We start from the raw sequence: 13,307 nt of genomic DNA on the forward strand, positions 1-13,307 counted from the left end.
ACATCTCTTCCAAATAGTTCCTTGCTCACTCATTTCTTTTATTGTCCCAAGACATAATGTTCATTTCCATGTGTATGAAAGGTTATGACATTTCATATACAATGAGCTTCAATTCTGGAGATGCAGGAAATTTCAGTAATTCTCTGGTAGCAGCTGCCATGCTATCAGCAGCACAGGCACTGATGTTCTGTCCAGACAGCAACTGCTAGCCACATGTGCCTAGGTAAATTCAAATTTAAATTCATTAAGGTTAAATACAAGAAAAAAATCCAGTTCCTTGATCCTACTGGCCACATGTTAAGTGTTCAATGGCTATATGTGGCTACTCTCTAGGACAATGGAAATATACAACATTTCCATCATCACAAAATGTCCTCTTGAACAGCACTATTCCAGAAGGTACTTACCAGTTATGTACTTTGCTGAATTGGTATTCACATCTAGAAGGCCTGAGGTTTATCGAAAGGCATAGATTTGGGCCAGGCACAGTGGCTCATGCCTGTAATCCCAGCACTTTGGGAGGCCAAGGTGGGCGGGTCCCTTGAGCCCAGGAGTTTGAGACCAGCCTGGGCAACATGGCAAAACCCCATCTCTACTAAAAATACAAAAATTAGCTGGGTGTGGTGGTACGTGCCTGTAGTCCTACCTACTTGGGAGGCTGAGATGGGAGGATTGCTTGAACCCGGAAGGCAGAGGTTGCAGTGAGCCAAGATCATGCCACTGCACTCCAGCCTGGTCAACAGAGTGAGACACTGTCTCAAAAAAAAAAAAAAAATGCATAGACTTCTTCCTGTATTTCTCATGCTATTTATTTATTGACATGCTTGTTCAAGACAAACCATCACTAAAGCACCAACCTTGATCACAAAATAATAATAATAGTAATAATAATCAAATTGTAAAAATAATAATAGTAATAATGTTCTGTGGTGATGGACATGTTCTATATTTCCATTGTCCTAGACAGTAGCCACTAGCCACAAATAGCCATGGAATACTTACCATGTGGCTAGTAGGACCAAGGGACTGAATTTTTAATTGTATCTCATCTTAGTTAATTTAAATTTGAATTTAAATAGCCATATATGTTTGGATAGCAGAATCAGAGCCTGTGCTGGTGACAGGATAGCAGCTGCTGCCTGAGAATTACTGAAATTTCCTTATTATTAGTTTAATAATAATAAGACAGTACTAATAATCAAGATCTCAGCCAGGTGCAGTGGCTTATGCCTGTAGTCTCGGCACTTTGGGAGGCCAAGACGGGCAGATCACCTGAGGTCAGGGGTTCCAGACTGGCCTGACCAACATGGTGAAACCCTGTCTCTACTAAAAATACTCCCCCGCAAAATATTAGCCAGGCATGGTGGCTGTGATCCCAGCTACTCGAGAGGCTGAGGCATGAGAATTGCTTGAACCCAGGAGGTAGAGGCTGCAGTGAGCCAAGATCGTGCCACTCCACTCCAAACTGGGCGACAGAGCAACACTTGGTTTAAGAAAAAAAAAAGAAGAAAAGATCCCAAGTGAATTGGGGTTATATTAAGTAATGTGATTACAGCAATCCTCAAAAAGTATGTCACTGTGACCAGAAATAATGTATAACAGAACTTTTAAGTAAACCTCTAGAGATTTTCTTACAACTTGTGTCTCAGGCTGTTGTGTTTTATTTACTGCATCGCTTGGAAAGGTCTTGCCCTCAATACTTATTATTAAGGTCTTTAGGGCAGGGATCATGACTCCACTTGTAATATCTCAACGTGTGCTCTTCCACTGAGGCTTCTACCTAGAGCTACGTAATCATTGGCAGCCATCCTCAGTGCCTTATTTACCAACATGCTCAATATAGTTTTGCAGTCAGGCAAAGCAGGGTTCACCTCCTGGCTACAAGCCCCAGCTGACTCCTGGGGATAGAATACCAATATTTCAGACATTGCTGAGATTTGAGGCAATGTGCATAAAGCCCTCCACACATAACTGATGCACAGTAAGTGACAGTTAATATTATGCAACAAGAATTTCCTGGGGGTTTAAAATTAATTTTTATTTGTGTGGAGTTTCTTCCCTCTCTTTTACTTTAATCCTTTTTTGGGGGGAAGCATCACTAGTCACACCTAACGGCAGCTTTGACCTCCCAGGCTCAAGCAACCCTCCCACCTCAGCCTTCTGAGTAGCTGAAACCACAGGTGTGTGCCACCACACCTGACTAAATTATTTTATTCTTTAGTGAAACAGAATCTTGCCGTATTGCCCAGGCTGGTCTTGAACTGGGCTCAAGCCATCCTCCCGCTGCAGTCTCCCACAGTACTGGGATTACAGATGTGAGCCACCGCACTCAGGCTTTTTTTTTTTTTTTTTTTTTAAATTGTAGTAATACATGTAGCATAAAACCTACCATTGTAACAATTTTTAAGTGTACAATTCAGTGGCATTAAGTACATTCACAATGTTGTGCCACCATCACCATTATGCATTTTCAGAACTGTTTCATTACTAACTCCCTATTCCTTCCAGTCCCTAATAACTTCCGTTCTACTTTCTGTCGCTGTGAATTTGACTGTTCTATGTACCTCATGTAAATGGAACCATACAGTATTTGTCCTTTTGCGTCAGGCTTATTTCACTTTGCATAATGTTTTCAAGGTTTATCCATGTTGTAATATGTGCCAGAATTTAATTCCTTTTCAGGATGAAACTGTGTTTTACTGTATACACTCACCACTGTTTACGCATTCGTCTGTTGATGTCTTCTCTCTCTCTTTTATAGCTCTTCAAATTCATCAATTTTAACAGGACCATGAGCCAGCTCTCCACAACCATGTCTCGATGTGCCAAAGACCTGTTTGGCTTTGCCATTATGTTCTTCATTATTTTTCTGGCATATGCTCAGTTGGCATACCTTGTCTTTGGCACTCAGGTGGATGACTTCAGTACTTTCCAAGAGTGTATGTAAGTATATATGAAATTAAGAAGAAACATTTAATCAGAGTTGTCACTGCTTCTCAAGAATAAATCTTCATATGAGATTGCTATGTGACTACCACACATTTAAAACTAGTTATTTTAAATAAGAATTAATTACCTTTTCCCAAAACATTGATCTACCAATGCAGAGAAGTCAATGCATCCTGAAATGCTGATGCTTAAGATAGGAGCCCTAAAGTAGTAAGATAGAGGTGAACAGCCATGGGAAATCAACACTGTTCTGAAGACTGAGGTTTTCTTTGCACCAAATGCAGATGGTAGCTTCTAGAAGGCTGTTTGCCTATATTCTTACTCCTTTGAATATTGTTGCCATATATTTTTAACCTCAAGTTATTTTCTGAGGAAAAAAAAAAGCAACAAGGTATTTCTAATATTCTAGGGTAAACTCAGACCAGTACAAGAATTTTCAGTTTTTTTCCAAAGATCCCAAATAGGAAATAAAACAACAACAAAAAGCAGCCAGTGTCAGATTTCTATGCCATTTAGAAAGGAGTTAGTTTAAAAAGGAATGGAAGTTAATAGGGTTTTGTGCATAGATATCTCTAATAAATATTGCTGTTTGATAAAAGTCAGGAATGGAAATGATTTTACTAAAACCCAGCACTGGCAACACTTGGCCACTTTGACCCCATTTGAGTAAATGTCAGAATATTTGAACACAAACCATTTTGGCTTTTTTTTTTTTTTTTTTTTTTTTTTGAAGCAGGGTCTTGCTCTGTTGCCCAGATTGGAGTGCAGTGGTGCAATCACAGCTAACTGCAATCTTGAAATCCTAGGCTCAAGCAATCCTGCCGCCTCAGCCTGCTGAGTAGCTGGGAATACAGGTGTATGCCACCATGCCTGGCCAATTTTTTTACTTTTTTGTAGAGAAGAGGGTCTCACTATGTTGCCCAGGGTGGTATTGAACTCCAGGCCTCACAGTATCCTCCTACCTCAGCTTCTCAAAGTGCTGGGATTACAGGCATGAGCCACCACACCAGGCCCTTTTTTTTAAAAAAAAGAGATTTTTAACTTTAGACCCAGAGTGACTGTTGTCAAGGTTTAGAGTCAATGTGTTTTATCTAGATTATGTGTTGAATTATTATAGCCAATTGCTTTATAAGTCATTGAATAATAATTGTATTTTCTCTTTTTCTTTTTTGTTGTTTTGTTGTTTTGCTTTTTTTTTTTTTTTTTTTTTTTTTTTGAGATGGAGTCTCATTCCATTGCCCAGGCTGGAGTGTAGTGGCACAATCTTGGCTCACTTCAACCTCTGTCTCCTGGGTTCAAGTGATTCTCCTGCCTCGGTCTCCTGAGTAGCTGGGATTACAGGCACGTGCCACTACACCCAGCTAATTTTTGTATTTTTAGTAGAGACAGGGTTTCACCATATTGGCCAGGCTGGTTTCGAACTCCTGACCCTGTGATCTGCCCACCTCAGCCTCCCAAAGTACTAGGATTATAGGCGTGAGCCACTGCACCCGGGCTGTATTTTCTTTTCAAAATGGAAATAACCTATGTAGCATGAAAGCATGTTATTATTATTGCAGAAGGCTTTAATAACTGATAATCAGTAGCAAGACTTTATAAATGGGATTGACAATTTTCTATTATTTGGCAGCTTACCTATACTGCTAAAAAGATCCAAAAGTATGAAATCATCTTTAAGAAATGTTGCATCAACTACTGGACATTCTTTGTTTTTGTATTGTGGTGTTTTGTTTTATTTTTATAGCTTCACTCAATTCCGTATCATTTTGGGCGATATCAACTTTGCAGAGATTGAGGAAGCTAATCGAGTTTTGGGACCAATTTATTTCACTACATTTGTGTTCTTTATGTTCTTCATTCTTTTGGTATGTACATTTTTATTTATAGTGAGGTTCATTTTAAACTTCATATTCATAAATCCTTGTCTTCTCTTTTCTCTCATACTCTATGTCCTATCATTTTTAAATAAAGACCCCAGGGAATAGAAAAAAGTGTACATGCTGGAAATTTTTTTTTCCTTTTATTAATTCACAGTTTTAAGCCTCATATCAAATGACTTTTTCATGGTCTTTTGTTTCTCCATATATATGTATCTATTCAATGCAAAAAAGAAATTAGATCACGTGCAAATTTATAAAGATACCTAAAATAGTGCTTTGCCTGAAAAGTAGAATATGTTTACATGCTTTTTAAACACATATGTCAGCACTCTTTTAGTCACTTGCTAGCATGACTTTTCATTTCTCTCTTTCTTCTTTTCTTTTTGAAAAATGAGAACTGAAAAGCAAGCTAGGTGCAGGATGTCAAGAACAATAGTTGAATGAATCATTGCATATCAAAATTAGGATATTCTGTTTTAAATTATTTATATTCTATTCATGTAGAGACCACCTACAGAGAATATTCAAATAGTTAAATTTGAAACTAAATGTAACAAAGAATGGAAATTGCATTAAAATATTTTCAAAAATAATTTTTTTATTCTCTTGATTTGGTACCAATTAATATATTTAATGTTTTTGCCTTAAGTTAATTAAGATGTTTTTAAAGGTGTTTTGTTCTTTTTCTTAACATTTGTATATTCACTTGTCCACTGAGAAGGTGTTAAGCAAGCTTAATTTAGGCAATATTTTTCTTCTAAATGCTAACAGTCGTCTTAAGAACAATCATCTTAGGAAAATAACAACATGTTTTCCATTTCAATAAATTGTGTAAAGATCGCTTGTAGAAGATTGAGTGATCACATTTTCGTAATTCAGTGTAATAACTCTAGAATCAGTCCAGGTATTACTGGTTAAGTGTATGGTATTTACTGATTGGGTATTAGATGTACTGTATTAATTTTCTATTTTTTAAAATATGTTTTTTTCTGAAGAGACACAGCCTCTGGTGTAAAACAAAGGTGTGTTCCTTAGCTGTACTTTAACAGGACTGAAAAGGTCAGGGATATCATTCAAGTTCCTTTGTGGCTTGCTGTATGCATGTATCATGGCTAGTATTTAAACTTACGCTTCTTAAGCTTCTTCTTCCTATCATATATTAAAGAAAACAATAGAAAGAAGAATAAGCCTCTGTCACTCTACCATTGGTAGTACTTTGGATTCTAGAGGATCTGAATCTCTACTAAAAAAGTAAAAACCAGGAATTGAAAGTCTTGTACCTGACCCTTCAGTTGATCTTAGGCCACCTAGTTTTCTCCATTTATCAATCTGCCAAACAAAGGATGGATAGAATGGTGACAACTGGAAATGCTCAAATGTGGATTGTTTGAATGTTGTCCTTTAGTAGGTAGAACCTTCTATAGTATTCAGTTATCTTACCAAATCAGTCACCAGAACATGAAAAGAAGCTCTTAGTTTCTATCTTTATACTAAAATTGGTTTTTATATAACTACACAAAAAAGAATTTCTCTTCTTGCATTTCCCAGATATACATAGTTAGTTAGATAGATAGATAGATAGATAGATAGATAGATAGATAGATAGATACATGTATACATACAAACATACATAGATACATTGATAGATACATAGACATATACATACATACATAGAAGGCTGCTTTCAATACAAACCTGTCTTTTAAGGATATGACAAGTTAAGTGTAGAGTTGGCCACCCTTCTGAGCTGATTGCCTGGTGTTAGTCTGTTGCCCCTGTTCAACAAGAAGGCACAGTGGTATGAAGTGGCTCAGCTGAACCAAGATAACCCCACTCTTCCCCCACATCAGTAGGAAAGGCATCCTGCTGCAGATGTCCATCTGATAATTAAGGGAACCTTGGGAGACAGGATAGAGAGGACAGTGAACTTCCTCTTCCCATACCTTCAAGAGCCTTTCTCAAGCACTTTCTGCTTTTTGAAATCTCTTAGCAAATCCTGCTGTGCCCTCAAGTCAAGGATTGATATTGAGAGAGCTTTAGAGGACCCAGACTTTGATCCATTTCAACTAAGATATTGGCAGGCTTTAGTTAACAGCCACTTGAAGCAAAAATAGAACATTAGATGCCTGAGTTGGAAGAGAAAAGGTAGGTGTTACTTGGACTGCGATTATCTGCACTTGGAATTGAGCGTTTAGCCAAAAACTTATATGTATTCTATATTCTATTCTCATTTCTGCTACAGACTCATAAACAATATTCTTCCTTAATATAGAGATTCATAGCCCACTAAAATAAGAGAGCTCTCATTTGTTCATTTCTCAATTATTTAATTAGTATTTACTGAGCCACTGTATTAATATATATTATATATACTGTATAATAGTATAATATACACTGTAGTGATTTTTGTGTATTGTATACTATGAGATAGTATGTTAGATACTGCCACTATCAGGATAAGAAAAACAGCTTGATCTGCCCTTAGGAAGATTCCTCAGAGTTGTAGGGAAAACAGACATTATCAAATACACAACTCTATAGTTAGAAACCACAGTTATGTGTTAAAAGGAAAAACCAAGGAAGAGCATGGCCTGATTTCCTGGATACAGTGCTTTGAGAAAGTATGTTGTTGGAAATACAAACGACTACTACTGGGAAAGGGAAATCAGACAAATGAACTCACCATTAGTGAATAGTAATATAGTAGCTATCACTTAGGTAGCACTTACCTGCATCAGGACCTGTGCTAAGCACTTTACATAGATTGTCTCATTAACCAGCCCAACAAATATGTAGGGAAGATACTATTATTTTTCTCAGTTTATTAATGGAAAACAAATATGTAATTCTTTAAAATTAGTCTTAGAATAGTTAAGCAACAATCTTAGCAGTACTAGGGCTGAAACCCAAGTTTGCTTCACTCCAAAGTCTACCTCTCTTCCAGACACTTTTTCTTTACTTTCTCCCTACTAGGCCTGCTGTATTCCTGTTTGCAACAGCCTTTTAAACTCTAAATGTGTCTTATAAATTTCATATATGATTATATTTAAAAACTTGGAATAAACATACATTTCTACTTACCTGTGTTAACTGTTGAAATTTGAAGAGCTTTTTAGAATTCTATACCCTCCGGTAGCGTATGTAAAAGTTTCTAAATATAGAGAACATAGATAAGCAAAATAACATTAAATAAAATAATCTTACCATTCATAGGTAAATATACAAATATTTTGTATTTTATTCTTGTATTTTTTTCACAAAGTATATCACAAAGTTTTTCCTGTGGCTTGACTTAACAGAGACAATAATCTTCGCAGAAAAATGTGACAGCAAAACTATTGAGTTATGACTTTAGGTCAGGCACAGTGGCTCACGCCTGCAATCCCAGCACTTTGGGAAGCCAAGGTGGGCAGATTACTTGAGGCCAGGAGTTCGAGACCAGCCTGGCCAACATGGTGAAACTCTGCCTATACTAAAAATACAAAAATTTGCCAGGCATAGTGGCACATGCCTGTAATCCCAGCTACTCAGGAAGCTGAGACATGAGAATTGCTTGAACCCTGGAAGTGGAGGTTGCAGTGAGCTGAGATCGCACCCCTACACTTCAGCCTGGGCAACACAGTGAGACTCTGTCTCAAAAAAACAAGTTGTTTTTTTTTAAATGAATAAATAATAATGTGTGTCTTTATAAAGCACTCAGATTAGGGAAAAAAGGATGAACAAAAAGGCATGTGTCAATTTTTTATCGATATTTCCAAATGATATTTATGTTTCTTCCTTTAATTTTTGCCCTCCTTTCATTTACAAACAGAATATGTTTTTGGCCATCATCAATGATACTTACTCTGAAGTGAAATCTGACTTGGCACAGCAGAAAGCTGAAATGGAACTCTCAGATCTTATCAGAAAGGTAGGAAAAGCCTTAATTCTCAGAATTCTGTTTCTGACATAAAATGAGCATTGTTTCAGCCAGATTTCCAAATCAACATTGATCCATTGAAATTGTTTGAAATAAAGAATACATGGCTATATTTCCAGAATAATTTAAATGTTCCCTGTCTTGGAGTCTTGATGGATATATTGCTATCTTGAATTTTAATTCTGGGAATCCTTTCATGCCCTGGAAATAAATTCTCAATCATCTTTTGACTCTTTAAGAACTGAGCTAGTTCATCACCTTTATTATTTTGACATCTTCTGTAGTTGACTCTCACTTCAGGATCCTGAGTTCAAAATAAACTAGAAGGGAAGATTATATAAAGGGATTTCCATTTCTTCTATTTCAATTACCATTTTTTTAAAAATAAGAAAAAGTTTTACAGGAAAATACTTAGTAATTCACCCTTCACCCTTGACCTTCCACAGCAGTTTTAAAATAGGCAAAGGAAAAGACTCATGAATTCAGGCTTTGGCCTGGGGCCTGAGATCTTTTATTAGGGCACCTTCTCAAGAAGGGTTTAATTGTTCAAAGGAAGGGCAGGACAGGAAAGTTGGGCCTCTTTGTTCTTTTCAATGTAACGTCTTTATTTGGTTTAACGTGTAAAACTTATGCAACAACAAATAACCACATTTAAAATACAGTTTGTTTCCTAACATCATTTTGCTAAGTCATAGTGGCTCCTTAACTGTGATTTTTTTTTTATTAGTCCAAGCCTTAGGATTATGTTATCTGTGATTTATGTTGTAATAGAAAACTTCAGCATCTTAAAACAAAGTCCTTAGGATGGGACCTAAGATTCTCATTGTCTTGATTCCGCATAATAGTTGCTTACATTTTAGCAAATCTCCATTATGTATACAAGCATGCCTCACTGTACACATTTCTGATACACACAAACTTTGGTTGCCACAGTTTTGTTATATAACACCAGACCTTCAACAACACAGTTCAAATTTCAGTTATCACAGTGTATTAACTGTGAGTAATAACACAAAGTACAAACTCCACTGCTAGCTCTTCAGTGTATACAGATCGGTTATCAGAGTAACAGATGTGCAGGCTGAGCAGGCTCAGTGGCCAGTCATGACACTATGTTCAGTCTGTTGCTAATTGGTCCCTGAACATCTGCTATCCAATTCACAGACAAATCATGTAGTATGGCTTTCTTGTGTTCCAGTAATAAGACCATATGACATTTTACAAAAATGGATAGTTGAAAAAGAGAATGGGTGCAGTGGCTCACACCTGTAATTTCAGCACGTTGGGAGGCTGAGGTGGAGGGATCATCTGAGGTCAGGAGTTCGAGACCAGCCTGGCCAACATGGTGAAACCCCATCTCTACTAAAAATGCAAAAATTAGCCGGGCATGGTGGTGCATGCCTGTAATCCCAACTACTTGGGAGACTGAGGCAGGAGAATCACTTGAGCCCAGGAGGCAGAGGTACAGTGAGCCAAGATCGCACCATTGCACTCCAGCCTGGGCAACAAGAGCAAAACTCTGTCTCAAAACAAAAAGAAAAGAAAAAGAGAATGAGCTAGCAAAGAAATGAAAAATGGTAACACGAAAGTGAAATTCAAAACAAGAGTAATGATTTATAGAAGAAATAGCTGAGTGAAGAAGAAACAGGGGAGTGTTAGCATTGCAATCATTCAAGAGATCCAGATATGGAGCCAGGAGAACTTAGTGAGGGCAGGTCTATCACCATAAATGAGGAAAATAGTTGTCATAAAATGAATGAAGATGTCTCGAGGAAATGATGCCTGCAAAAAAACTTCACATTAAGGGAAGTCTTGTTAGAGACATTTGACAATAATGAAAGTGCGAAATGAAAATGAAAAAACATTGGGCCCAAGCATGGTGGCTGACTCCTGTAATCCCAGTACTTTGAGAGGCAAAGGTGGGTAGATCAGTTGAGGCCAGGAAGTCGAGACAAGCCTGACCAACATGGTGAAACCCTGTCTCTACTAAAACTTCAAAAATCAGCCAGGCGTGATGGTGCACACCTGTAATCCCAGCTACTCAAGTGGCTGAGGCACGAGAATCGCTTGAACTAGGGAGGTGGAGGTTGCAATGAGCCGAGATTGTGCCACTGCAAACCAGCCAGGGTGACAGAGTAAGACTCTGTCTCAAAAAAAAAGGAAAGAAAAATATGTTGGAAGCTGATTCACATTAGGAAGGAATATGACAATTCACTTATGCATAGAAAAGAAATTCACTCCACATTGTAAAGTGTACAACGTAATATTATACAATGAAAAGGGAAGTGCTGTTTAAACTACTCTGGATACATTTTTTACAAAGAAATAAAACACTTTAGTTTTCAATATTTCTAATGTTTTACATTTTGGTGTACTAAATCAATATAAATTTTCTTTTTAAAGTTCCCTATGGGTTTATAACTGACACTAAGGGAGTGTTTAATGTTTTGATGAAAGGTTTTAAAGGTCACAGAACAATTGTAACTCTTCCCACTGATTATTCAGATCACTTTGCACAATTTCAGCTTTCCTGGTCACTTACAGTGCTGCACTATGTGCAAAGCCAGGTCAGGTCTGAAGTTTGCTAGTGAAAAATCCTCAGCCGGGGGCAATGACTCACACCTGTAATCCTAGCACTTTGGGAGGCCGAGGCAGGCGGATTGCTTGAGCTCAGGAATTCAACACCAGCCTGGGCAATAAGGTGAGACCCTGTTTCTACAAAAAAAAAAAAAAAAAAAAAAAAAAAAGCCAGGCGTGACTCAAACCTGTAGCCCCAGCTATCTGGGGGAGCTGAGGTGGGAGGATCACTTGAGCTCAGGAGGTCGAGGCTGCAGTGAGCCAGAATCACACCATTGCACTCCTGCCTGGGTGACAGAGTGAGACCCTGTCTCAAAAAAAGGGAAAATCCTCATCTACATTTTGTAACCAGGGTTTTTTTTTGGGTGCTGGTGAGGCACAGCTCCCCTGAGAGAATGCTGTGGGTTCTTGGCCTCTAATCTCTTAAAGAATAAGTGGTGGTCATATGCTTGTGAAAGTAAATATTGGACCCAAGAAGTGTTGCAGAAAGGTGATTTTATTTAGGTAGAGAAAAGAGAAGGAAAGGAGAAGAAGAGAAAGACTTCCACGAAGAGTGTGGAAGGGGATTCCAGAGGGGAAATCGCAGAGGGGAAAGGGAGCTCCCACCACGTGGGAGGGGATTCCAGAGAGCTGGAAATCCGGCATGGGTGAAGGAGCAGGGGGATTTACTCTGGGAGAAATTCCCACCTTCCCAAGTTCCTCTGGCCAATGAAAGGAGTTCCTTCAAACTTCCACTGGGGTGATAGACTCTTAGTTTCTTCCTGCGCCCGTGAAATTCAAACATAAACCGTTAAATCTCCCGGATAGAGAGAGATGGGAGGGGGCATGATGCTGGGAAATTCTTGCCCTTAAAACTACAGCCCCTCATGGACCGGAAAGACAGCACATTCCCTCATTTCCCACTTTGAGCAGGAAAATTTAACTTTTGTTGGAATAGAAGTGTTTTTTTTTTAACTACTTCCTGCTGAAATGGGGTGTAGAAGGGGCCCTGCAGTTGAGGTTTTCTTTAGAGGAGAGCCTTTTAGGGGTGCAGGTTGATTTACAGGTTTACGATAGAGCTTACAAGCCAAGGACTTTGGGGTTCTAGCAGCAGGATTAAGTGTGACCTAAATGAATATGACAAGATGGTTAAAGATGAGAGGCCCAGAGTTATAAACGAGCCTAGGAGAGAACAGAGCCAGGTTCTTGAAGGCCTTCAGCCCTGTGTTTGATTGGTTTTGTAACCACTTAACTGGTTTACAAAATGGCAGCTTTTTTTTTTTTTTAGAAAGAAACAGGTTTTCCTTTTTTTGTTGTTAGCAGATTTAGGGCCATTTTATTTTTAAAGCTATGGAAGCTAAAGAATTAAGCTGGTTTGCAGAGAGAGCTGCTTTTTGCAGAGAGAATTAGCAGCCTTTTTTTGTTATTAATTAACTTTTGAGATAGCTTATAGAAACTGAATAGAAGTAGTAACCTTTTTAATACCAGCACCAAGTTTTTTTTATTATTTGAGCGACAGCAAAGGTGAGGGTTATAGATTTATTAATGCCAGGATAAAGTAGACTTATGAGGAGTTGCTTCTCTGAGGATTTTGTTGGAAAAGCAGATGTAGATTTTTTAATGGCTTGCAGGTGTTATTTCCTTGAACTTTAGGCTGCAAAGTGGAGGGTTTATGATTTTTTAGGAGATATTTAAAGCTTTAGCCAAGTGTGATGAATTTATGAGTTAATTTTCACTACTTCAACTGCAGTTAGGGTAGACAGAATAACCGAAAATGGTTCTTTTCAAGACAGGCCTAGAGAGAGAGCGTCTGAGGGGAGATTTAACAAGCACCAAGTCTTTAGGGCAGAACAACTTTTTCCCTTTTTTACTAGGATGTCCGTTAGGCAAAGTTTTGAGAACATGTTGGTACTTAGCCAAGGAGGTTATATTTTTTATTAGATTTGCTGTTTTTGTTTAATACAAGATTATTAGTAAGAAAGGGCCATTTATAAAGCAGTTTA

The 13,307-nt window shown here is 38.0% G+C and overlaps 1 protein-coding gene across 1 annotated transcript in view; it reads left to right on the forward strand.

Annotated features, from left to right (window-relative positions):
* Positions 1–13,307, forward strand: part of PKD2 (polycystin 2, transient receptor potential cation channel) — a 75,695-nt gene that overhangs the window by 46,111 nt on the left and 16,277 nt on the right. The window contains exons 8-10 of the mRNA XM_003924159.4: positions 2,762–2,943; positions 4,694–4,814; positions 8,641–8,739. Of these exons, the coding sequence (XP_003924208.2) occupies positions 2,762–2,943; positions 4,694–4,814; positions 8,641–8,739 (402 nt within the window). The remainder of the gene's footprint in view (positions 1–2,761; positions 2,944–4,693; positions 4,815–8,640; positions 8,740–13,307) is intronic.

This window comes from Saimiri boliviensis, chromosome 3, assembly GCF_048565385.1.
Source record: "Saimiri boliviensis isolate mSaiBol1 chromosome 3, mSaiBol1.pri, whole genome shotgun sequence".
NCBI lineage: Eukaryota > Metazoa > Chordata > Mammalia > Primates > Cebidae > Saimiri > Saimiri boliviensis.